Below are 26,169 nucleotides of genomic sequence, written 5' to 3' on the forward strand. Positions count from 1 at the left end.
AAAAAGGCTAGACCCCAACTACTTCAAGGGTGGTTTTGAACAGATCAATGCACAGACAAGTTGACAATGCAAAGATTTATTCCATTTTAGCTCATCAGATGCTTCAAGTTCCCATTACGTTGCTGTGCAGATGAAAGTTGTGCACTAAGAGCCAGACCATCCCCCAACTAATTGTGTTTCTAAACTCCATGATTGACAAATGAACTGCCCTCTCAGAGCAGCTTTGTTTGTGTGTCCTAAAAAGTGCTTCCTAACAAAATTTAACCTCCCATTTCCAGAGATTTAAGCAATTTGGTTGTTTTACTTGGAAATGCAAAAGAAGAAGTAGTGAACTTGATTTGGAAAAGCTCATTTTGAAGCTAAATTAAAAGCAGAGCAAGTTTATGGCATCATCAAGCACGTGTATCAACAGCCTGGGGAGTCAGCCTCTTCTTTCAGCAACAAGACCTGCACATTTGTCACTGGTCCTGTTTCAAGTCTCTTGCCACAAGCATTGCAGTGACTGGATGCATGGAGGCTCTGTGCTCCAGAAATGTTTGGACAGCCAGGTCCCGAGATTTGTCAAAGTTGTAGAGGTCTCTGTAAAAGAAGGGGAGGGAAAAAAAAACCCAAATCCAATGAGATAAATTAAAGCACAATGGCAAAAAGAAAACCAAACAAACCCCAAACCCAACACCAAAACATGCAAATAGTACAGTGGGGATTAGCTCAACCTTCTGCTTTTACCCTGAAAGGCTCAGAAGGAGTAAAGTGGGAGACTCAGGGGCTCAGGGCAGAGCTCATTGCTGCCTGCAGCTGCCTGCAGGGAGGCTGTAGCCAGGTGGGGTTGGGCTCTGCTGCCAGGCAAGCAGCAACAGAACAAAGGGACAGAGTCTCAAGCTGTGCCAGGGCAGGTCTAGGATGGATGTTGTTAGGAAGTTGTTGTCAGAGAGAGTGATTGGCATTGGAATGGGCTGCCCAGGGAGGTGGAGGAGTCCTCATCCCTGGAGGTGCTGAAGACAAGCCTGGCTGAGGCATTTAGTGCCATGGTCTGGTTGACTGGCTAGGGCTGGGTGCTAGGTTGGACTGGCTGAGCTTGGAGGTGTCTTCCAACCTGGCTGATTCTATGACTAAGTTCTCCTCTCTCATAGAGGCTCAGCAAGTGGAAAGTGCCTGAGGCTAAGCTTGCTCAGTACAAAGAAAGTTCTCTGTCACTTCAAAACATGTCCAGTGCCAAGCATGACACTAAAAATGCCAAGAGCAGCAGCTCCTACAATTTGGAGATTACTTTTACCTAAACAAGGGTCGAGTAAACTTCATCCTGCCCTGCTCTGTTGCCATTTTTAAAGCCAGAGGAATAGCTTCTTCCCACTTGGACTTGAGGCAAAGGCGCAGCCACCTGCAACAATAAAGGACACATCAGCAGCAGAACTCATCAGGGAAGTCCTGAAGTAGTCAGGAGTAAATACTGGAAAGCTTTATTCAGCTCTCCCATTGCTGTATTATCCAATACCACTGGAGAACAAAAGAAGTCACAGAATGGTTTAGGTTGGAAGGGACCTCAAAGCTCAGGCAGTTCCAACCCCCTGCCATAGGCAGGGACACCTCCCACTAGAACAGGTGGCTCAAGGCCTCATCCAACCTGGCCTTGAACACCTCCCTGGGCAACCTTTGCCAGTGTCTCAGCACCCTCAACCTGTGCCAGTGTCTCAGCACCCTCAACCTGTGCCAGTGTCTCACCACCCTCACTGCAAACAACTTCTTCCTAACGTCCACTTTCAATCTCCCCTCTGCCACTTTAAACCCATTCCTCCCCATCCTGTCATTACAAGACCTTGTCAAAAGTCCCTCCCCAGCCTTCCTGTAGGTCCCCTTCAGATACTGGAAGGCCACTCCAAGGTCTCCTGGAAGCCTTCTCTTCTCCAGGCTGCAGAGCCCAAACTCTCTCAGCCTGTTTTCAGAGCAGAGCTGCTGCAGCCCTCTGAGCATCTTGGTGGCCTCCTCTGCACTTGCTCCAACAGTTCCATGTCTTTCTTGTGTTGGGGTGATCATCAGGTGGTCAGGTTCACAGATTGCATGGGGTTGGAAAGGACCTTCAAAGGTCATCTTGTCCAAGTCCCCTCCAACCAGATCAGGCTGCCCAGGGCCACATCAAGTCTGATCCTGAATGTCTCCAGGGATGGGGCCTCAACCACATCTCTGGGCAGCCTGTTCCTGTGCTAGTGTGACAGATGACAATCAAGCACAGTTAATCCACTGCTCACTTCCAGCTCTTCTAGAGAAAGCTGGTGAGGGACTACTTAGGATTTTGGGTAGTGACAGGACTAGGGGGAATGAAGCAAAACTAGAAGGGGGTAGATTCAAAATGGATGTTAGGAAGTTCTCCCCCATGAGGCTGGTGAGACACTGGAACAGGTTGCCCAGGAACGTGGTGGAAGCCTCATCCCTGGAGGTTTTTAAGGCCAGGCTAGATGGGGCTCTGAGCAACCTCATCTAGTGTGAGGTGTCCCTGCCTGTGGCAGGGGGCTGGAACTAGATGATTCTTGAGGTCATTTCCAGCCCTGACAACTCTATGACTCCATGATTCTACCAGATGGTATGTACCCAAGCCAGAAACAACAGAACACAACTGCAGCAAGGATGCTTGCACAGGCACTGACATAAACCCCCACACCCTGCACCAGTTGTGTGCTGCTGGCTATGTATGAAGCAGGACTCTGTTTCATGAAAGCCTTTAGGATTAGCAAGCTAGAACAAACCTGAGTCTGATTTCAGAGTTGTTTACAGCATTGAAGTTATACACTTGCTGCATTCGCTGGACATGTGACAGTGGAAGAGGAGGCTGGAAGAGAAAATTGCAGGATCAGAAGGAGCCAGAGGCATGCTTCAAGCCACAGACTTCACAGAAAACCAAACCAGGTCCATTCAAGAAGGCTGTTGGTGCAAAAATAATGTTACACAGAAAAGCTTACACATTTATACTTAATCCTTTCACCTTCCCATGGTATTAGAGAAGGAGCAAAGGATAAACATGAGCAGATTCCCCCATCCAGCACTACTGAAACAGTCTAAGTATCTTCCTTTTGTTTTGTTTCCAGGTTATTAGCTGTGACCTCAAATGCAGACAAATTCAAGCACCTTCTAAGTTTTGCTCTTCCCTTTCACTGCAAAACACTCTTCACCTGCAGCTACACCACCAAATGCAGACAAATTGAAGCACCTTCTAAGTTTTGCTCTTCCCTTCCACTCCAAAACACTCTTCATGTTGCTCATTAGAGCGAGAGAGGCAGGAAAGCCAGGTGAAAGTTTAAGTAACTATGCATGGTGAGAGTAGATTCTTTCAGCAAAACTGAAAACAACCTAAAAGCAAAATGGACAACTGAAATCCAAAGGACTTCTGTGCCTGCTGTTGTGACACCAGAGCCCATGGCAGGGGGGTTGGAACTAGATGATCCTTGTGGTCCCTTCCAACCCTGACTGATCCTATGATTCTAAGTTACCCCAGGTGCTCTATTACCTGCAGGAGCAACAGCACCAGGAACTCAATCAACTGATGAGAAGACATCTCCTTCAGGTCTTCTGAGCTGAATGAGCCCAAATCACCTTCTTTTGCCTGAAAAAGAGTGGTTGCTCAAGTTTTTAATAGGTATTTTAAGGTACAAGCAGCTGTCATTTCTTATCTGGACATCTGCACTGACTTCTGAGCCATCCCAGGTGAAAAAGATACTGGTTTGTATTGCTGCAGGATAGCACAAGAAGGGGAAGGAAAAGACTAAAGCAACTGTCTGATGTTTGGTATTCTTCAGTTTTCACTTGTTCTCCCCTCCACTGATCCTTCTGTCTGCACTGTCTTTGTTAGTTCAGTGAAGAACCAAATCCTTTTTGTACTGAGGAGAAAGTCAGAGGTACAATGAGGAGAAAGTCAGAGATACAATGAGGAGAAAGTCAGAGATACAAAGCCAGAGAGCTAACAAAAGGAAGGAATGCTCAATTTTCTTCTGGCTGTCTTGAGTTTTATGGTTGAAATGAAAGAGAACTGGATTGGATTATTTACTTCTTCAGATATATTTCAGTTTCTGATGGGAAGTAGACACTAGCAGAGGGATTACTACTCCTGAGTAGTGCAGACATGCCCTGGCATTTGTTTTTAAATCAAGCTCTACCACTAAGGCTTTAAAAAGAATATTCCCAGTTTGGTTACTACATGCAAGTCACAAAAAGGTGGCTGTGAGCCTTGTTCAAATATGGACTGCACTTCTCCTGCAGAAGCCAGGGCAAACCTGCAGGCTCTGAGATGAAAGGATGGTCACAGAGGTTGAAAGAACCTCTGGAGATCCAAGTCCAAGCTCCCTGCCAAAGCAGAATCACCTAGGACAGGCCACACAGGAAAGCATCCAGGAGGGTTTTGAAAGTCTCCAGAGAAGGAGACTCCACAACTTCTCTGGGCAGCCTGCTCCAGATCCACACACTCCTATGGTGATCACTGCTGCTGAGCTCATGCTCAGAGCTGTTTCAGAACAGATCTCAGATCTAGCTGGATGCACCTTGTGCACAGGGGTCACTGGCCCTTGATGCACACACTCCTATGGTGATCACTGCTGCTGAGCTCATGCTCAGAGCTGTTTCAGAACAGATCTCAGATCTAGCTGGATGCACCTTGTGCACAGGGGTCACTGGCCCTTGATGCACACACTCCTATGGTGATCACTGCTGCTGAGCTCATGCTCAGGTCTGTTTCAGAACAGATCTCAGATCTAGCTGGATGCACCTTGTGCACAGGGGCCACTGGCCCTTGATTCACACACTCCTATGGTGATCACTGCTGCTGAGCTCATGCTCAGGTCTGTTTCAGAACAGATTTCAGATCTAGCTGGATGCACCTTGTGCACAGGGGCCACTGGCCCCTGATCCAGGACCCTCACAGTAAAGAAGCTTCTCCTTCAGTTGAGAAGGAACCTCCTGTGTTCCAACTGTTCCTTGTCTTCTTACTGGGCACCACTGAAAAGAGTCTTCCACCTTCATCTTCCTGTCCATTCCTCAGGTTTTTCAGGCATTAGTAAGATTCTCTCTCATCCTTCTCTTCTCCAGAATAAAAAGCTTCAGCTCTCTCAGTCTTTCTTCACTGGAGAGATGTTCCAGGCCCTTCATCATCCTCACAACTCTGCATCAGACTCTCTCCGAGTAGATCCCCATCTCTTGGATTGATGAGCCCAAAACTGGACACAGTACTCCAGCTGTGGTCTCACCAGGCAAAAATCCCTGCCAGCCCTACTCTCACACTCAGGAAATGTTAGATTTCAGAAGAGAATGGCTCACTTTGTGTACAAAGAGCTAGCTTTAAGACACAGACACCTCAGCATCCTTGAATCACTCACTTTGACCCATCTTTCACACAAGGCAACGCAGGCATCTGCCAGGGTCGTGTCATACCTGTCAAACAAACAACAGCAAATAACCACACGCTGAAAACACATGAAGCTTTTGTGCTATTTGTGCAGGAATGCTTGCAAGCTATTTTCAGATGGCTCCAGGTGAGCTTTGTTGTAGGCTGCAACTCACTACTGCAACACCATTTACAGAAGGTCTATCTCCTAACTCTTTCAGTTGGATGCACCTTGTGCACAGTGCCACCATCCCTTGATGCACACACTCCTAGGGTGGTCACTGCTGCTGAGCTCATGCTCAGATCTACTTCAGAACAGATCTCAGCTGGGGCTGGATGCACCTTGTGCACAGTGCCACTATAGCTTGATGCACACACTCCTGTGGTGGTCACTGCTGCTGAGCTCATGCTCAGATCTATTTCATAACAGATCTCAGCTGTAGTTGGATGCACCTTGTGCACAGTGCCACTATCCCTTGATGCACACACTCCTGGGGTGGTCACTGCTCAGACCTATTTCAGAACAGATCTCAGCTGGGGCTGGATGCACCTTGTGCACAGTGCCACTATGCCTTGATGCACACACTCCTGGGGTGGTCACTGCTCAGACCTATTTCAGAACAGATCTCAGATCTAGCTGGATGCACCTTGTGCACAGTGCCACTATCCCTTGATGCACACACTCCTGGGGTGGTCACTGCTCAGACCTATTTCAGAACAGATCTCAGCTGTGGCTGGATGCACCTTGTGCACAGTGTCACTATCCCTTGATGCACACACTCCTGGGGTGGTCACTGCTGCTGAGCTCATGCTCAGATCTACTTCAGAACAGATCTCAGCTGGGGCTGGATGCACCTTGTGCACAGTGTCACTATCCCCTGATGCACACACTCCTGGGGTGGTCACTGCTGTTGAGCTTATGCTCCCATGGTCTAGTTGACTGGATAGGGCTGGGTGCTAGGTTGGACTGGATGAGCTTGAAGGTCTCTTCCAACCTGGTTGATTCTATGCTATCAAGACCTCAGAGATGAGAAGAGAAGGTGGTGGAATGAGCTGTCTGGAAAGAGAATCTTCCCTGGCAACTTAGAAGAATCACAGAACCATTAAGGTTGAACAATTCCTCCAAGCTCATCAAGTCCAACCCTCTATCCAATGGCCACTAAACCATGACCTCAACTGCTATGGCCACAAGTTTCCTGGACACCTCCAGAGATGGGGACTCCACCACCTCCCTGGGCAGCCTGTTCCAATCTCTGACCACTCTCACAGCAAAGAAATTCTTCTTAATATCCAACCTAAACTTCTCTTGGCACAGCTTGAAGCCATTACCTCATGTCCTGACATTAATTACTTAGGAGAGAGGCCAACAGCAGCCTCACTCACTCCATCCTCCTTTCAAAACCAAATAAACTTCCACCAGAATAATAAAAACAGCATTTCCCCCCCCCCCCATATATACCTCTATCAATTTCTACACAGCAGTTAAGACTTTTCTAACACAAGGTTTCTGAGAAGACTTTCAGCTTGTGTACAAACTGCTTGGTGACTGCTTGGAAAACCCTGAGCAATCTGGAGGAGGAAAAAAAAGATGAACTATGAAAGAATGCAGCTTACTTAGGCTTTGCTGGTGGCATTCCTGGAGCATGGAACCATGAGTTCCAGTCAACTTTATCAAGAACATCTACCTGCAAAGCAACACAAATTCTTACTCAATCTTAAAGGTTAGAGAAAAGAATATCCTACAAGAAACCTAGGTTCAGTCTTCTGTCCCTCCTCAACATCCCTTCAAGTAATCTGCAGAATCCTATGCAGCAGCCTCCTAGCAAACAAAACAAATGCCCCCAGTAACAAGACAGATGCCCCCAGCAAACAAAAGCTCCAAGCAAACAAAATACAAGCCTCAAGCAGGCAAAACAAAAGATCCAAGCAAACAAAACACAAGCCCCAAGCAAGAAAAAGCCCCAAGGAAGCAACATATAACCCTCAAGCAAGCAAAATACAAGCTCCCAGCAAACAAAATACAAGCCCCAAGCAAACAAAATACAAGCCTCTGGCAAGCAAGAGCCCCAAGGAAGCAAAATATAAGCCCCAAGCAAGAAAAATACAAGCTCCCAGCAAGCAAAAGCTCCAAGCAAACAAAATACAAGCCCTAAGCAAGCAAGCGCCCCAAGGAAGCAAAACATAAGCCCCAAGCTAACAAAATACAAGCCCCAAGCAAGAAAAATAGAAGCCCCCAGCAAGAAAAATCCAAGCCCTAAGCAAGCAAAAGCCCCAAGGAAACAAAATATAAGCCCCAAGCAAACAAAAGCTCCAAGCAAACAAGATACAAGCCCCCATCAAGCAAAAGCCCCAAGCAAACAAAATCCAAGTCTCAAGCAAGCAAAAGCCCCAAGGAAACAAAATCTAAGCCCCCAGCAAGCAAAAGCTCCAAGCAAAAAAAATCCAAGCCCCAAGCAAACAAAATCCAAGCCCCAAGCAAGCAAACCAATAGCCCCCAGCAAACAAGATATGAGCCCCAAGCAAAAACCACCCTGAAATGAATCACAAACCTCCCAACCAAAGAAAACAACAAAAGGAAGATCCAAAAGTCCCCTTCAAAACCAAGACCCAACAAAATGCATCATAATGCAAATCCATCTTTGTAAGATTCCAGATTATAGCATTATCTTGAGACAGAGAAGAGGAAGTCAGAGAATTGGTCCCTAGAGAAGGCAGCTTCTAGACTATGCCATAGCTCCACATAATGAAAAGGTTTCAAGCACTCAGTTTGAAAGACTACCCAACCTTATCCTTGAAGTAGGAGTACAAGAAATCCTTCCAGTCCTCAGTTTCTATGCTCTTATAAGCAAACTGCTGGATGTAAGTCTTCAGGAAGCCCATGAAGACATCTAACAGAGGCAAAAACAAGCCCACATTTCAGTGTTTGAAATTAAAATGGGAGGCAATCCCACAGAAGGTCTGAGTAACAAACACTCACCTGCTCCTCCAAGAAGCTGTTCAAGGTAAAAAAGCAAAGCAAAGCCTTTCTCATATGGAACAGATGAAAAGGCAACGTCAGGATCGACTTCATTCAGATTAGGGATGAGGTTGGTTAAAGGATTCTTCTCTCCGAGAGTATTTATCTGTGACAGAGGCAAGACAACAAAATACAATTCACTTAGGGAAAGCAGCACTCCTGTAAATCAGTAGGTGAAGACAGAACCCATCCAAACTTAAAGATGGGCTCATTTCAGAGCTTCCTCACACTGTTTCTTCCTGAAGTCCCTGAATCTGCACACAACACTGAACATTTCCCTCATTGTTTTAGCAGTGTCTGACAGCATAGACAGGGTAGGATCCACCAGCCTGTGATCCACCTGGCACAAAGCAGTTGATTGCTGTCATGCCTGTTCTAATCACAAGCACCTAATAAACAGTTCATGCAAGGAAAAAAATCACTCTCTCTGTGAAGAACTTCCTCCATCTGGAGTGCTGTGTCCAGTTCTGGGCCCCTAAGTTCAAGAAGGACATAGAACTGCTTGAAAAAGTCCAGCACAGAGCCACAGAGATGCTGAAGGGAATGGAACAGCTCTGTTAGGAGCAGAGCCTGAGGGAGCTGGGGCTGTGTGCTGGGAGAGGAGCAGCTGAGAGGTGACCTCAGCAATAGTGCCATGGTCTGGTCGACTGGATAGGGCTGGGTGCTAGGTTGGACTGGATGATCTTGGAGGTCTCTTCCAATCTGGTTGATTCTACAATTCTATGATTCTATGATTCTAATGGTTATCAATGTGTGCAGGTGAGTGCCAGGAGCTGGAGCCAGGCTCTGCTGGGTGATGGCAGTGCCAGGAGCTGGAGCCAGGCTCTGCTGGGTGATGCCAGTGCCAGAAGCTGGAGTCAGGCTCTGCTGGGTGATGCCCGATGACAGGCTAAGGGGCACTGGGTGAGTGCTGAGGCAGAGAAGTTCCACGGAAACATGAGGAGGATTTTCTTCCCTGTGAGGGTGCCAGAGCCCTGGCACAGGCTGCCCGGGGGGCTGTGGAGTCTCCCTCTCTGCAGATATTCCAACCCCATCTGGCTGTGTTGCTGTGTGATCTGCTCTGGGTGCTCCTGCTCTGGCAGGGGGCTTGGACTGGCTGAGCTTTGGAGCTCCCTTCCAGCCCCTGACACTCTGTGATTCTATATATATGAACCTAAAGTTACCATAGCTTCAAAAGCTTAACTTACTGAGTGCTGCAGCTCCCTCCAACCTCCCAGGGCTTGGAAGTGCCTGAACTGTTCACCAAAGAGCCTGCCCCCGATCCTGCGCTCCAGGTACACAGTGTGGCCCTCATTCAGCCTGGAAAGAAGGGCAGAGTTGTTGAGTTTGTTTCTTCACACACTCACTTCAAAGCACCACTTCCACTGCACTGAAGATCACACCTACCAAAAGTGCTGCCAGTTCCTGTTTGTTACCAAGTTTCCTGTCCAGCTGTGAGAGATTTCATGAGCAATAACCTGAAAGAAAAAAAAAAACAACACAGAAAAGGAGAGACCATTTAGAGCCCTCTGGAAAATGGACATCAAATCCCAACAGCAAGGAAAACACTCTCATGGGACCTCATTTCCTGCTCTACCTTTCCAAAGCCTCTTAGCACTCATAGCTCTCTGAACTTACCCATATAAAGTCAGAGGACTAAGACTATCAAAGAATCAGAGAATCAGTCAGGGTTGGAAGGGACCACAAGGAGCAGCCAGTCCCAACCCCCCTGCCATGCCCAGAGACACCTCACACTAGAGCAGGCTGCACACAGCCTCAGCCAGCCCGGCCTGAAACACCTCCAGCCATGGGGCTTTTACCACCTCCCTGGGCAACCCATTCCAGCCTCTCACCACTCTCCTGCTCAACAACTTCTTCCTGACATCCAGTCTGAATCTACTCATTTCCAGCTTTGTTCCATTCTCCCCAGGCCTATCACTCCCTGACAGCCTAAAACATCCTTCCCCAGCTTTCTTGTAGCCCCCTTCAGATGCTGGAAGGCCACAAGAAGGTCCCCTGGGAGCCTCCTCTGCTCCAGCCTGCACAGCCCCAACTCTTTCACTCTGTGCTCACAGCAGAGCTGCTGCAGCCTCTGAGCATCCTCCTGGCCCTGCTCTGGACACTCTCCAGCATCTCCACAGCCCTCTTGTCCCAGGGGCTCCAGAACTGGATGCAGTACTCCAGGTGGGGTCTCACTAGAGCAGAGTAGAGGGGGAGAATCCCCTCCCTGGCCCTGCTGGCCACACTTCTGCTGCTGCAGCTCAGGCTCTGCTTGGCTTTCTGGGCTGCAAGTGCACAGGACACGAGAAGAGCTACTGAGCAGCTAGCTTCAGTCAGTGCCTTACATGCACACAGACCCCCATGGCTTTATCTTTTCATTACACAACTATGTCTCCAGTTTTCTAGGGCTTAGAACTAATCCTCACTTTGTAAGCCTTTCAGTCACTGCCTTCACTTCTTAATACCCTCCATGAAAACGAGACCAAGTTTTCAGGTAGCTATGACAAAGGAAGTTAAGATACAACTTTTAGTTGTGCTCTCCTTGATGACAAAAACCTCCTTTGCACTTACATTTGAGAGAGATCGATCACCTGCCTGAAACAAAACAAAAAGGCAGTTGTTAGCTCAAGTACAGACCAAAAGATACCACTTAATGCAGTTTCATGCCTGATCCCTGAATTCCAAGGAGCCAGGAACGTTTAGAGCTTTTTCTAGGGGGAAGATTAAGCTCATTTGTGGATTAATTTCAATCACTTGATGAATAAAGCTGACTTTTGTCAGGGTTACACTTACCAGGAGTGTTGGAGTCACAAAAGTAAGGCAAGGATTCTCCATACCACCATAAGGAAAAGTAGGTGGCAAGACCAACAAATCATATTGTCCCCACACGTAGGGCCCTGCCAGATCTTCTGCTGTTTTCAGCATGGCTTCAGCCTGAAAACAAGAACTCAGTTGTGAAAGGGATTCCAGATCACAAGCACTGAGTAAGCACCAAGCTGGGGAAGCCAGACTTCAATCCCTTTCACCTTGGCATATCCCACGTGCAAAGTGAGCACAAGGCAGCAGCAGTATCTATTTCCAGTAGTAGTTTTGTGCTAGAACAGCAGCCTTTGGGGAGGTGGGAGCCACTGCTTCATTCACATGCAGTAGTTCTGTGACAGGACAGCAGCATTTGGGGAGGTGGGAGCCACTGCTTCATTCACATGCAGTAGTTCTGTGCTACAACAGCAGCACTTGGGGAGGTGGGAGCCACTGCTTCATTCACATGCAGTAGTTCTGTGCTACAACAGCAGCATTTGGGGAGGTGGGAGCCACTGCTTCATTCACATGCAGTAGTGTGTGCTAGAACAGCAGCATTTGGGGAGGTGGGGGCCACTGCTTCATTCACATGCAGTAGTTCTGTGCTACAACAGCAGCATTTGGGGAGGTGGGAGCCACTGCTTCATTCACATGCAGTAGTGTGTGCTAGAACAGCAGCATTTGGGGAGGTGGGGGCCACTGCTTCATTCACATGCAGTAGTCCTGTGCTAGAACAGCAGCATTTGGGGAGGAGGGAGCCACTGCTTCATTCACATGCAGTAGTGTGTGCTAGAACAGCAGCATCTGGGGAGGTGGGAGCTACAGATGACAGAACACTGAAGTCCAGGCTGTTTTTCTTCCAGTGCTGTGTGAAACAGTGAGTTTACATAACATTTTCTTTTAGTTAGTTACCTACCTCTGCAAACTCATAGGCTGATTTATCCACCAGCTCCTTTTCAGCCCAAACCAGTGTCCTTGGGCCAATCTTTCTGTTGAAAGAAACAGATGCCATTGAGACACTGAACTGGAAATAGTTCTGTGGGAAGCTAACAGAGAAAGCACAGGTTTCACTGTGCTGAAGAAGAGTCTTGGCCTCTTTTTACTGTCCAATGTTAAAACAGAGCTTGAGAAACCAAAACACATGACCCACATCCACTGTTCAGGATAAAGAAATTGGAAACCTTGATTGAAATGGAGAATTTATACCTTTTAAAATGCTATAATGCCCTGATGTAAATAATCTACACGAATACATCCTTGAGTAGATCAGCAACACAGCTGATGCTGTGCCTGTCTGCCTTTTAACCAAGGCAGAAGATGCTATTCCCTGAGCTAGGAAAAAAAAGCCCTTAGTGATTGAAATCAATTCCAACTCTTCAAGGTATGGCTTTCATTTACAGGAAAAATGTATTCTAGAGAAAAAAAAATGATGAAAAAGTGAATCAAGATACCAAAAAACCTCCAGTTTCAACTGAGTTCTTTTTAATCTGAAGGGGGAAAAAAAGAGCAAGAAACAAAAATGGTAACTCTGAAGATCTGTTAACAGTTATTAGTATTTATAGTTAGGGCAGATTCACTCACCTGCTTTCTAAAGCTCCAACTACTAAAGCAATCAAGTAGCAAGGTATGGGAACCTAGTGAAGAACATGAGAAAACAGTGAATTATTATCTGTGATGTGAGCTATGAAGAGTCTCCATCCCTGGAATTGTTTTAAGAGACTGGTTGTGGCTCTTGGGGTATGATTTAGTTGATTAGATATGGATGTGGCACTTAGTGCCATGATTTAGTTGATTAGATATGGATGTGGCACTTGGAGCCATGATTTAATTGATCAGATATGGATGTGGCACTTGGTGCCAAGATTTAATTGATCAGATATGGATGTGGTACTTGGTGCCATGATTTAGTTGATTAGATATGGATGTGGCACTTGGAGCCATGATTTAATTGATCAGATATGGATGTGGCACTTGGTGCCATGATTTAGTTGATTAGATATGGATGTGGCACTTGGAGTTATGATTTAATTGATCAGATATGGATGTGGCACTTGGAGTTATGATTTAATTGATCAGATATGGATGTGGCACTTGGTGCCATGATTTAATTGATTAGATATGGATGTGGCACTTGGAGTTATGATTTAATTGATTAGATATGGATGTGGCACTTGGAGTTATGATTTAATTGATTAGATATGGATGTGGCACTTGGTGCCATGATTTAATTGATTAAATATGGATGTGGCACTTGGAGTTATGATTTCATTGATTAGATATGGATGTAGCACTTGGTGCTATGATTTAATTGATCAGATATGGATGTGGCACTTGGTGCCATGATTTAATTGATTAGATATGGATGTAGCACTTGGTGCTATGATTTAATTGATCAGATATGGACGTGGCACTTGGTGCCATGATTTAGTTGATTAGATACTGCTGATAAGGTGACAGGTTGGACTTGGATGATCTCAAAGGTCTTTTCCATCCTGATTGATTCTGTATGCCAATAAAGAAGGGTGCATATTTCCACCATGGCTTCATGCTGAATGCTGTCAGAAAGATACTGGTTTTCCCTGTCCCAAATCACAGGACCATAGAATGTGAAGGGATTTTGTGGTTGTCACAGAATCATAGAACCAACCAAGTTGTAAGAGAGCTCCAAGCTCATCCAGGCCAACCTAGCACGCAGCCCTGGCCAACCAACCAGACCATGGCACTAAGTGCCCCAGACAGGCTTGGCTTCGACACTTCCAGGCACAGCCACTCCACCACCTCCCTGGGCAGCCCATTCCAATGCCAATCACTCTCTCGGACAACAACTTCCTCCTAACAGCCAGCCTAGACCTGCCCTGGCACAGCTTGAGCCTGGGTCCCCTTCTGTTGCTGGCTGCCTGGCAGCAGAGCCCAACCCCACCTGGCTACAGCCTCCCTGCAGGTAGTTGTAGACAGCAATGAGCTCTGCCCTGAGCCTCTTCTGCTGCAGGCTGCACACCCCCAGCTCCCTCAGCCTCTCCTCACAGGGCTGTGCTCCAGGCCCCTCACAGCTTTGTCACCCTCTTATGGACACCTTCCAGCACCTCAACATCTCTCTGCAATGGAGGAGCCCAGAACTGGACACAGCACTCCAGGGGTGGCCTGAGCAGTGCTGAGCACAGGGACAGAAGAACCTCCCTTGTCCTGCTGCCCACACTGCTCCTGAGCCAGCCCAGGATGCCATTGGCTCTGCTGCCCACCTGGGCACACTGCTGCCTCCTCTGCAGCTCCTCTCTGCCAGCACCCCCAGCTCCCTCTCTGCCTGGCTGCTCTCAGCCACTCTGTCCCCAGCCTGTAGTGCTGCTTGGGGTTGTTGTGGCCAAAGTGCAGAACCCTGCACTTGGCCTTTTTAAATCTCATCCCATTGGCCTCTGCCCACCCATCCAGCCTGGCCAGGTCATAGAATCAGAATCAGTCAGGGTTGGAAGGCACCACAAGGATCATCTGGTTCCAAACCCCCTGCCATGACCAGGGACACCCTACCCTAGATCAGGCTGTCCAGAGCCCCATCCAGCCTGGCCTTAAACACCTCCAAGGATGAAGTCTCAACCACCTCCCTGGGCAACCCATTCCAGGCTCTCACCACTCTCCTGCTCAACAACTTCCTCCTCGTGTCCAGCCAGAACCTACCCATCCCCAGCTTCGCTCCAGCACCAGGTCCAACCTTTCTAGGCAGTAGTGCAGCCTGTTACAGGTAAGTCATTAAATGACTGTCACTACCTCCCTACATTTTGATGCTCCATTTGATAATCTGAACATCTGAAATTACTTGCAATAAATTAATGAGGAGGTTTTGTATTAGGAAGTGTAGTACAATTTCAACTAAACTTAATGCTATGGCTTGCAGAGCTCCACTTCATTAAGTGTCATTTCCACACACACTGCCCTGGCAAGATAAAACACTCAGGCCTTATGCACCAGAGCGTGTGACATGTTTTGGCTCCACAGAGAAGGCAGAACACTGCATAATGAGGAGCTTGAAGATAAAGTGACAACTTCTTTTTCTCTCTCTCCCTCTTCTGGCCTCTCAGGTTTCATGTAGCAGCCAAACCAACACAACAGCTGCAGGCTTCACTTCCTCCTCCTCCTCCACCCCTCTCTGCAGCCATTCGGTCTCTCAACAGCTGAGGTCAGCTTACTAAAACAATTTCTCTCTAAAATCTACATTAATTTTATCTGCTTGTTCAGCACAATGAATTAAGCTCAGCAAGAGATCTCATCAACATCAGAACTGTAAACCAGTGAGATGGGACAAGATTGAACAAGGCCAGGGGCAGGGTTCTACACTTTGGCCACAACAACTCCAAGCAGCACCCCAGGCTGGGGACACAGTGGCTGAGAGCAGCCAGGCAGAGAGGGAGCTGGGGGTGCTGGGAGAGAGGAGCTGCAGAGGAGGCAGCAGTGTGCCCAGGTGGGCAGCAGAGCCAGTGGCATCCTGGGCTGGCTCAGGAGCAGTGTGGGCAGCAGGACAAGGGAGGTTCTTGTGCCCCTGTGCTCAGCACTGCTCAGGCCACCCCTGCAGTGCTGTGTCCAGTTCTGGGCTCCTCCATTGCAGAGAGATGTTGAGGTGCTGGAAGGTGTTTGGAGAAGGGCAGCAAGGCTGGGGAGGGGCCTGGAGCAGAGCCCTGTGAGGAGAGGCTGAGGGAGCTGGGGCTGTGCAGGAGCCTGCAGCAGAGGAGGCTCAGGGCAGAGCTCATTGCTGCCTGCAGCTGCCTGCAGGGAGTCTGTAGCCAGGTGGGGTTGGGCTCTGCTGCCAGGCAGCCAGGGCCAGAGGAAGGGGACCCAGGCTGAAGCTGTGCCAGGGCAGGTCTAGGCTGGCTGTTAGGAGGAAGTTGTTAGCAGAGAGAGTGATTGGCATTGGAATGGGCTGCCCAGGGAGGTGGTGGAGTCTCCACCCCTGTAGGTGTTCAAGGCCAGGCTGGATGAGGCCTTGAGCAGCCTGTTTTAATGGGAGGTGTCCCTGCCTATGGCAGGGTGCTGGAACAGGATAATCTTTGAGGTCCCTTCCAACCTAAACCCTTCTATGCTTCATTCTCTGCTGTCAGAAGGGCTTGCAGTGACAGGATGGGGAGGAATGGATTGAAGCTGGAAGAGGGGAGATTTTGACTGCAGAGTAGGAAGAAATTCTTTCCAGTGAGGGTGGTGAGACACTGGACCATGTTGCCCAGGAAGGTCATGGATGCTCCCTCCCTGGAGCTGTTGAAGGTCAGGCTGGATGAGGCCTTGAGCAACCCGGGCTAGTGGGAGGTGTTGCTGCCCATGGCAAGGAGCAGGAACCAGATCTTTAAGGTCCCTTCCAACCCAAACCATTGTACAAAACTATGATTTACTGATGACATCACACCCATATCTGAAGTGGTGGTGAAGTGCATGAGTTGGGAGCAAGACCTTAGGGTAAGTGCTGGGCAGCCTGGGGGCACTCACGTTCTGGCTGAACTGGTATATCTTCCGGCTGCTGTCCTCTGGGTCAGGCATCTCTCCATCACGACTGGCACTCATAAGGGCCACCAGCTCTTTAGGAACAGAGATCTGAAAGATGAGCCAACTGTGAGGGACTCAGCTGGCACTCAGGATGACACAATAGACTAGAAGCAGCAACAGCAGAGTAGCTTAGATTTGTTCTGTCGTAGAGAAGGCAGATAGAAAACTACATCTTAAAGGAATTTAACTGGCCAGAAGGACTACCTCTGACAGAAGGCAGAGCTTTCACTTTCTTCAGACTCCTAAAGTGGAATGTCACATTGCATACCTGCTCTTTGCTTCCTTAACACTGCTCATGGATCATTTAGTCCAGGACTGCAAAGACCCCTTGCCTATGCAGCAGTATGTATTACTCAAGGCATACACGAGGGTCATTTCAAGTCAGAGTCAGGTAAAATAGTCTTACTTTACAGATCTACTTCTTTGTTGTCCTACTGTCAGCTTTCCCTGATTTAAGAACCTATTTCTGTCCTACTACTAGTTGGTTGGGGATGCTTTCTGGTCCCCTGGTTGGGAGGCTTTCTGGTTTGTTTTTCTCTTAGGAATAGAAGTGCACAGAAATGAATAAACTGATGAAAAAATGCAAGACAATGGTAAAACTACAGGGAAAATAAGCAGTGTTTGGCTCTTATAGTACACTGAAAGTCAATATTCTGTGGTTTTACTCTACACCACATGCTGACAGCTACAAAGTCACCCACTGAAGGAGTTGCTCTTAGTTAGATGCACATGAATTAGGTTCACCTACCTCTGCGTAGTAGGTTAGCTTCACAGCAGGTGTGTCTTGGCATGGAAAGATGGCTCTGCAGTGGGCAGCCTGGAGAGAGGGGGAAACAAAACACAAGGCAAAAAGATCATCTTTCTAATGCAGAGAACTAGAAATCTTCCTAATGCAGAGAACTAGAAATCCTGGTGTAAGAGGGACAGGGATCTGCTGGAGAGAGTCACAGGGAGGGCTACAAGGACAAGGAGGGGACTGGAGCACTGCCTGGTGAGGAGAAGCTGAGGGCCCTGGGGCTGCTTAGTCTAGAGAAGAGAAGACTGAGAGGGGATTTAATCAATGTTTACCAATCTCTGAGGGCTGGGGTTCAGGAGGGGGGGACAGGCTCTGCTCACTGCTGCCTGGGATAGGACAAGCAGCAATGGATGGAAGCTGCAGCACAGGAGGTTCCAGCTCAACACAAGGGGGAACTTCTTGCCTGGAAGGGTCCCAGAGCCCTGGCACAGGCTGCCCAGAGAGGTTGTGGAGTCTCCTTCTCTGGAGCCTTTGCAGGCCTGTCTGGATGTGTTCCTGTGTGCCCTGAGCTTGATTGGATGGTCCTGCTCTGGCAGGGGGGCTGGATTTGATGATCTCTTTGGGTCCATTCCAACCCCTAACATTCTGTGATCCTGTGAATCAAACTACTACATGATATTGGCAATCTATACAGCTCCTCCAGAGAACTCATTACCTGCATACCACTGCTTCCTATTACTTATAGCTGATAGCATTTTTTATAACTAATGCTTTCCTCAAAGAAATAACAGCAAGAGAGATAAGAGTCAGGTTAGGGTGCTAGGTTGGACTGGATGAGCCTGGAGATCTCTTCCAACCTGGTTGATTCTATGATTCTAAGAGCCACATAAGTTGATTGCAAAGGGGCTGCATGTTCCTCAACAGGAATGCTGGGGAGGGTAAAGCAGTTCTGGAATTATTAAACTGCAAATATAGGACAAAATCTCAGCAATGCTCTGATCTAAAGGGTTCCCATTTAGGACCTTGGATGCACACAAACAGAAGTTATGGGCTGATAGGCTTTCCCCCTCTTGCCTTCCTTTCCACCTCTTCATCAAGCAGGGGAATCTACAGTGGTATTTAAGGAAGTTTTTAGAGGAAAACCAGCATGAATCCACTCCACCTGACACTGGCTGAAGAGGAAAGGGTGTTTCTTGCCAGATGTTTGCTCAGGAGAAAACCACTGGAGAGCTGAAGACTTGGGAGAGCTTTCAAAAGAGATTTCAACAATGGCTTCTTGTCCCCTGTGTAACAGAGAAGATCATCAGACTGTTATGACCCAGCTCCTGACCACTACTGAAATGACTCCACATAGATGTCTGCAAAACAGATCTTAAGCACTGCCTCGAAAGCATTAAAAAAGAAACACGAGCAGCATATTAAAAAACTCCTTTTCCTTTTCCATTATGGTAGTAAAAATGAGCTGGTCCCAAGGTACTTTTAGTACTGCTTTACTAAGCAGCAATTTTATCTCCAATCAGGGAGAAAATGCAACCTTTTCTTGAAGCAGCTTGGACCAGCTACATGTATTTGTCACACTGCATAAGTATAAAAAACATAGAGTTTTGTGATAAAGTTTGCAGATGACACCAAGGAAGGAGCACCTCTGGAGCTGCTGGAGGGTAGAACCTTGCCAGGCTGCATGGGTGGGCAGAGGCCAAGGGGATGAGATTTAAAAAGGCCAAGTGTAGGGTTCTACACTTTGGCCACAACAACCCCAAGCAGCACTACAGGCTGGGGACAGAGTGGCTGAGAGCAGCCAGGCAGAGAGGGAGCTGGGGGTGCTGGCAGAGAGGAGCTGCAGAGGAGGCAGCAGTGCCCAGGTGGGCAGCAGAGCCAATGGCATCCTGGGCTGGCTCAGGAGCAGTGTGGGCAGCAGCACAAGGGAGGTTCTTGTGCCCCTGTGCTCAGCACTGCTCAGGCCACCCCTGCAGTGCTGTGTCCAGTTCTGGGCTCCTCCATTGCAGAGACGTTGAGGTGCTGGAAGGTGTTTGGAGAAGACCAAGAAAGCTGGGGAGGGGCCTGGAGCACAGCCCTGTGAGGAGAGGCTGAGGGAGCTGGGGGTGTGCAGCCTGCAGCAGAGGAGGCTCAGGGCAGAGCTCATTGTTGTCTACAACTACCTGAAGGGAGGCTGTAGCCAGGTGGGGTTGGGCTCTGCTGCCAGGCACCCAGCAACAGAAGAAGGGGACCCAGCCTCAAGTTGTGCCAGGGGAGGTCTAGGCTGGATGTGAGGAGGAAGTTGTTGGCAGAGAGAGTGATTGGCATTGGAATGGGCTGCCCAGGGAGGTGGAGGAGTCTCCGTGCCTGGAGGTGTTGAAGCCAAGCCTGGCTGGGGCTGGGGCACTTAGTGCCATGGTCTGGTTGATTGCTCAGGGCTGGGTGCTAGGTTGGGCTGGCTGAGCTTGGAGATCCCTTCCAACCTGTTTGATTCTATAACTCTATGAACTACCTCACATTGTATAGATAACTATAAGAAACAACTGCAACAAGTAAACAAAAAGGCTGCGTGAAGCCTACTGAAAACCACATTTGCTTCAGCAGCACAGGATCTGTGTGCCCTGTATACAAATTAGACTGAGCAGCTAATGCTGTGTTTTGTGAGTATGACCTTTAAGGAGAACAAAAAACAACAGCAATGATAAAATGTAAGTAAAAACAGCCATGTCTGGAAAAACAAAGCAGGGCTAACAATAAAAATTGTTCACACTCCATTTAGGTTCAGAACTGGTGTGAAAACTAAGCTCTGAGCAAGACAGGCACCAGCTAAGAAGACAGCACACACAAACCTGACACATTCATGCTCCTAAACCGTAGTAAAACCACCACTGACACCAAAAGCACACAGAAGTGTGGTTCTACACAAGTATTTGCTTCTGCCACCAGAAAAGTTCCACCTTACACATGCAACCCTCTGGATTTAGCAATCCAACCATAAATCAGAGCAAACTTCAGCTGCTCAGGAGTTGGATGCTAGATAAGCTGAGCAGGTTTACATACACGGTTTATAACCAGCATTCCAAAGTACATATGGGACAAGAGAAAGCAACTTCTCCAACTGCATATTTCCTTTCTTAGCACTCTTTTATTGATGCTTATATGGGGGACTATATCTCACATTACTACAAATTCTTATGCTCACTACTTTTAACTTCATTGTTGTGCCTTTTTGCTTACAATTCAATCTTACAGCTTCATTTTTGGTGCCTTTTTTCCCTTGCAATTCAATCTCACAGCTTCATTTTTGTGCCTTTTTGCTTACAATTCAATCTTTTAGCTTCATTTTTGTGCCTTTTTCCTTACAATAAATCTTTTAGCTTCATTTTTGTGCCTTTTTCCTTACAATAAATCTTTTAGATTCATTTTTGTGCCCTTTTCCTTACAATTCAATCTTACAGCTTCATTGTTGTGCCTTTTCCCTTGCAATTCAATCTTACAGCTTCATTTTTGTGCCTTTTTGCTTACAATTCAATCTTACAGCTTCATTGTTGTGCCTTTTCCCTTGCAATTCAATCTTACAGCTTCATTCTTGTGCTTTTTTGCTTACAATTCAATCTTACAACTTCATTGTTGTGCCTTTTTCCTTACAATTCAATCTTACAGCTTTCATTTTTTTTCCTTCTTACAAGGAAATCCAGCAATAAATCCCAAAAACCCCAAAATAATCCCAAAAAAACCCAAAAGAAGCTAAGAATCAAACAAAACAAACAGGCTTATGTCTGTGCTTTGGCCTCTTGAGGTATTTAATTTGTTCAGCTTCATATCAGAAGTGTATCCCCAGAAAGGACAGCTGTTGTAGGACATTTTCTCCCCCACATTGTGAGTGTTTCTGAATTGCACCAGAACAGCAGCAAACATCTGAAACCAGACATGAGCTTGCAGAGGTACTAACCAGTTCTGAAAACAAAACAAGAAGCAACTCAAGTCCCTGACTGGGAAGCTCCTTATACAATCACAGATCTGAGCTGTGAGATACCATGGAGCTAATACAACACCTAAAGGAAACTGCCAAATCATTACCTGGCAATTTGGCAGCAACAGCTTTTAATTCATGCTGCTTAAGAGGTAGATTTTGGCTAGCTCAACCTGCACCAGGCTGCCAAAACTCAAGTCTTAGTTTTTAAGGAGTTTGGCTTAGCATAGTCAAGACAAATATACTTCTATTATTTGAAAGCATCCTTCTATCTGATCATAGCAGCAAGGATCAGCTCCTGTAGGAAAGGCAGGCAAACAGGGGCTGTAACTCCATGTGTGCCACACTGCAGCAATTCTGGACAGGACAAAATTCATGTCGTTGGAGGTAGAAAGAAAATCAATGGCAAGAAGCAGCAGATGACTTTGATGCAGCACACATCACTTTGCTTCTTACTTTAGAGATTCATTTTGGACATGGTATCAGGCTTGGAAATGGGTACAGAGAGTTTTGAAAGCCAACTATTAAATTTACAAGCTCATATCAAATAAATGCAGCACTTCTAAGTCCCTATGCAAGCTTTACAGAACAACCCTGCAGGCAGGCAATGCTTAAATGAGGAGGGAAAAGTGGGTACCTTCTCAGCTCAAAGGGCAATGTGATTTCCAGGGGGCTCCCCTTGAAACTGTGCTTTTCTCCAAGAACAAATTTGGCATCCTGTCCATTCACAGTCACTTTAGACACCTGTACCTCTCTTGTATCCAGCACCTGCAAGGAAGCAAATGTTACTTGTTAAACAGTGTTAAAGCAGCACTCATCAATATGATGAGATTGAACAAGGCCAAGTGCAGGGTTCTACACTTTGGCCACAACAACCCCAAGCAGCACTACAGGCTGGGGACAGAGTGGCTGAGAGCAGCCAGGCAGAGAGGGAGCTGGGGGTGCTGGCAGAGAGGAGCTGCAGAGGAGGCAGCAGTGCCCAGGTGGGCAGCAGAGCCAATGGCATCCTGGGCTGGCTCAGGAGCAGTGTGGGCAGCAGCACAAGGGAGGTTCTTGTGCCCCTGTGCTCAGCACTGCTCAGGCCACCCCTGCAGTGCTGTGTCCAGTTCTGGGCTCCTCCATTGCAGAGAGATGTTGAGGTGCTGGAAGGTGTTTGGAGAAGGGCAGCAAGGCTGGGGAGGGGCCTGGAGCACAGCCCTGTGAGGAGAGGCTGAGGGAGCTGGGGGTGTGCAGCCTGCAGCAGAGGAGGCTCAGGGCAGAGCTCATTGCTGTCTGCAGCTGCCTGCAGGGAGGCTGTAGCCAGGTGGGGTTGGGCTCTGCTGCCAGGCAGCCAGCAACAGAAGAAGGGGACACAGCCTGAAGCTGTGCCAGGGCAGGTCTAGGCTGGATGTTAGGAGGAAGTTGTTGTCAGAGAGAGTGATTGGCATTGGAATGGGCTGCCCAGGGAGGTGGTGGAGTGCCCATGGCTGGAGGTGTTGAAGCCAATCCTGGCTGGGGCACTTAGTGCCATGGTCTGGTTGACTGGCTAGGGCTGGGTGCTAGGTTGGGCTGGATGAGCTTGGAGCTCTCTTCTATGAATATCTTAAACACGAGTCTGAAGGAGAAAGTATTCACTAAATGAAACTATGCAGTAACTGTGCCGAGCACCGGGAACCAGCACTTCAGGAGCAGCACCGATCTCGCAATGCTGGTGTGGGACGGGGAAGGCCGGAGAGGAGTTCCTAAGCAAACCACAGGGTAAAACACGGTACGAGGGCTACGACACTGAGGTGAACGACGGAAAAGTCCTTGTCAGGGCTTCCATCCTGAACCAGCCCCTGTGAACTGCATCTGCACGCAAGAGGAAAATGAAGCAACGCAGCACTCCCGTGTGCAGCAGGGGTGAAGTTTTACTCGTTGTGATCCACGGAACGCAGTCGCCTTCTTAAAACGAAGGACCTTATGGAGCCAGCGTAGGGGAAAAGCCCTCACACGTCGCTTTGCAGCGCAAAGCCGAAGAGGTTTCTACGTCTATTTGCACAGGACCGAGCAAGCCGGAGGCACAGCTGCACACGCGGGGAACGCTCAAGCGTAGCTTGCCGATAGTTCCGAATCGCAGAACCAAGCAGGCTGGGAGAGACCTCCAAGCTCAGCCAGTTCAACCTAGCCCCCAGCCCCATCCAATCAACTAGATCGCGGCACGTTCCCACCTCTTTATTCCTATCTCTTTGCCGTTTTAATGGGGAAAGACGCACCTCTCCCCCTCCCTTGCGACAAGCTGGACACCTGGGCCGCCCCGGGGCAGCGAGGGGCTGCTCGCCCGGGGGTGACAAGCGCCAAGGAGCCCGACCGAGCGGAGGTGATCTCCGACAAAAGGAAGGCAAGCAAGCCCGGGACGCTGGCCTAGGGCGGCTGCAGAGAGGCGGCGGCAGCGCCGCGGTGGGAAGCGAGGAGCCGAGGCGCTGCGGTCCGCGGCCGCCGCCGCTCAGCCCCTCGCAGGGCGGCGCCCCCAGCCCGGCCCGCCCCGCCCCGGCCCCCCCCCGGCCCCCGCCGTTACCAGGCACCGCAGCGCCTCGCGCTCGGCGCGCGCCGTGAGGGCCGCCGTCCCGCGCAGCGCCCGCGCGGCGAAGTCCACGCGGCAGCGCAGGTAGAGGTGCCGCGTGCGGCAGCAGGAGGGCGCCGCGAAGGAGCTGGGGTCTGCCGCCATGGCTCACGCCGGCCCCGCTCCCTGCGCGCCGCCGCCGCGCCGCCACCGCGCCGCCAGCACCGCCAGCACCGCCGCCGTTCCCCCGCCCCGCACCGCCCCGCCCCACCCGCCGCGGGGAAGCGGCAGGGGTCCCCCGTGCTGGCTGCTGGGAGACGTAGTTCCGCCCTCCGCGCAGCAAGGGTCCCGCCGGGGCGGAGGAACTACAGCTCCCGTGGTGCGCGGCGGCGGAGCGCGGCGGACTGCAGGGCGTGAGGTTAATGCATGGCATGGCCGCGAGCCTGTACAAGCCATCTGGCGGCTGCTAGAGGCGGCGTAGTTGTACTGTTCCTCGTTAGTATAGTGGTAAGTATCCCCGCCTGTCACGCGGGAGACCGGGGTTCGATTCCCCGACGGGGAGGTACCAAACTTTTTCAATCCGCTCTTTTTTTCCCGGATGTGGCCTCTACCCCCCTGGCCAAAGCAGTTCTTCATCACGAGAGTGGTGAGAGCCTGCAGTGGGTTGCCCAGGGAGGTGGGCAGCCCCAGTCACTGGAGCTGTTTAAGGCCAGGCTGGATGGGGCTCTGCCCAGACTGACCTAGGGTAGGGTGCCCCTGCCCATGGCAGGGGGATTGGCACCGGATGATCCTTGTGGTCCCTTTTAACCCTGACTGATTCTAAACCGCAGCCATTGGAAGAGCACTGCAGCTGAAAGGCGGCTGGAGTCTGGCTGCCTACCCACCCCAGACGCAGGCATAGGAAGGATGCAAGGCTTGAGGTACGGTGCAAAGCCAAGAGGTGTTTTCCATGGACTTGCTACAGAGTCATAGAATGTCAGGGGCTGGAAGGGACCTCCAAGATCATCTGGTCCTGCCTCCCTGACAGAGCAGCATCACCTAGAGCAAATTGCACTAGAATCCATCCAGATGTGTCTTCAATATCTCCAGAGAGGAAGACTCCACAGCCTCCCTGGGCAGCCTGCTCCAGGGTTCTGTCACCTTCACAGTGAAACAAATCCTCAGGTTCACATGGAACCTCCTATGCCTCAACTTCCACTCATTGCCCCTTGAGATGAGCCTCACCCTGTGAAAACCACCTGCCTGATCATGGTGTCTCCCCTGCCAGGTAAGTATCTGGTGGTTAAGCTCGTGGGCCTCATTCCACTGCCTCAGATGTCCCATATGGGTATGACCCTGAGGGCAGAACGTGAGAAGAATACGAAGAAGAGATGTGCCATGGAGCATCCTCCTCAGTGACACCCTGGAGCTTGGAGGGAGGGAGCTTTGGCAGGTCTATCATTGTGTGTATTGCAGGAAGAAGAGAAAAATAACCCAGTGACTTGAATTTCTTCCCCTGCCTACTGCTCTTTACCAAAGTCCACACGAAGATGTCATCAGAAACACAAGGAAATGGATTTTGTTGAGTAGGCAGTTTAGGTCAGAACAGAGGCTGGACCATAAAATAAGATGCAAGAACCATTTAGTAGTTCCTAGACGATGGCAATCCAGTCAGGCAATTTCAGCTGTCATAAAACAGGCTATTAGAAAAGCAATTATTTCAAGGCAGAACTATGCTGACAGTGCTTTGCAGGCACAGGAAAAAACCTTCCTGCAAGCAACTCCATACCTGCTTAGTCAGGGTTCCTGTTTTCAGGTGAAGCTGGCACACTGCATAAGCAAACAACCCAAGAGGCAAAGTTTTGCTGTAGATGTGCACCTTCTGGAGCCCTGGGGAGTCACTCATCTGGGTGTGGGCAAAGGTAAAAGGAAGAGGAATGAGGAGCTCAGGGCGTTGAGCAGAGGTGAGCCTTTCTCCCCCTGTTCTCACCTAAGTCTTCCCCAGGTTAGCTTAAGCACTTTCCCTTCTCCTTCAGTACTTCCCACACAGCCCCAGGCTGCTGGGATGCAGCAGCCAGCACTGCTGGAACACCAGCAGCAGTGCCAGCAAGCCCAGCTGCAGCTCCCTGCACCACCTCAGACTTCCATGGGAATTCTGGTGGCACCAAGCAGCCTCCCTTGACTGAACATTTCCAACATCTTTAGACAGGTTTGCAGCAACTGGGCAGAATTTTAGTGCAGTGTCTCCTCTTCAGCCTTTGCTATCTCAGTGTAAGGTATTCCATATTCATGCTGAGCAACTTCTTCC

At 49.1% G+C, this 26,169-nt stretch overlaps 1 protein-coding gene and 1 non-coding gene across 2 annotated transcripts; one reads left to right on the top strand and one right to left on the bottom strand.

The window, feature by feature from the left end:
- Positions 1-60: 60 nt before the first annotated feature.
- On the bottom strand, positions 61-24,086 carry LTA4H (leukotriene A4 hydrolase). The gene is made up of 19 exons (XM_064154952.1): positions 23,898-24,086; positions 21,999-22,129; positions 18,575-18,695; positions 17,425-17,493; positions 16,620-16,724; positions 12,738-12,790; positions 12,073-12,145; positions 11,151-11,291; positions 10,929-10,952; positions 9,765-9,835; positions 9,566-9,677; positions 8,340-8,484; positions 8,147-8,250; positions 6,977-7,047; positions 5,355-5,409; positions 3,497-3,592; positions 2,739-2,821; positions 1,274-1,378; positions 61-579 (listed from the first exon to the last, which is right to left on the bottom strand). Exons 1-19 carry the CDS (start codon positions 24,045-24,047, stop codon positions 459-461), a joined length of 1,830 nt encoding a protein of 609 aa, XP_064011022.1. The 5' UTR covers positions 24,048-24,086; the 3' UTR covers positions 61-458.
- A 286-nt stretch (positions 24,087-24,372) lies between these two features.
- On the top strand, positions 24,373-24,444 carry TRNAD-GUC (transfer RNA aspartic acid (anticodon GUC)). Its single transcript has one exon. It is a non-coding gene; the product is annotated as a tRNA-Asp (tRNA).
- The last annotated feature ends 1,725 nt before the right edge of the window (positions 24,445-26,169 follow it).

The sequence above is a fragment of the Pogoniulus pusillus genome, chromosome 15, assembly GCF_015220805.1.
Source record: "Pogoniulus pusillus isolate bPogPus1 chromosome 15, bPogPus1.pri, whole genome shotgun sequence".
Classification (NCBI taxonomy): Eukaryota; Metazoa; Chordata; class Aves; order Piciformes; family Lybiidae; genus Pogoniulus; species Pogoniulus pusillus.

Bases quoted from the DNA above. Each gene is read 5' to 3' on its own strand.
- LTA4H (XM_064154952.1), bottom strand. From the start codon at position 24,047: ATGGCGGCAGACCCCAGCTCCTTCGCGGCGCCCTCCTGCTGCCGCACG. The intron at 16,725-17,424 runs GTAGGTGAACCT...CTCATCTTTCAG, and splicing joins AGCTAACCTACTACGCAGAG to ATCTCTGTTCCTAAAGAGCT. The intron at 10,953-11,150 runs GTAAGTGTAACC...GTTTTGTTTCAG, and splicing joins TTGTGACTCCAACACTCCTG to GCAGGTGATCGATCTCTCTC.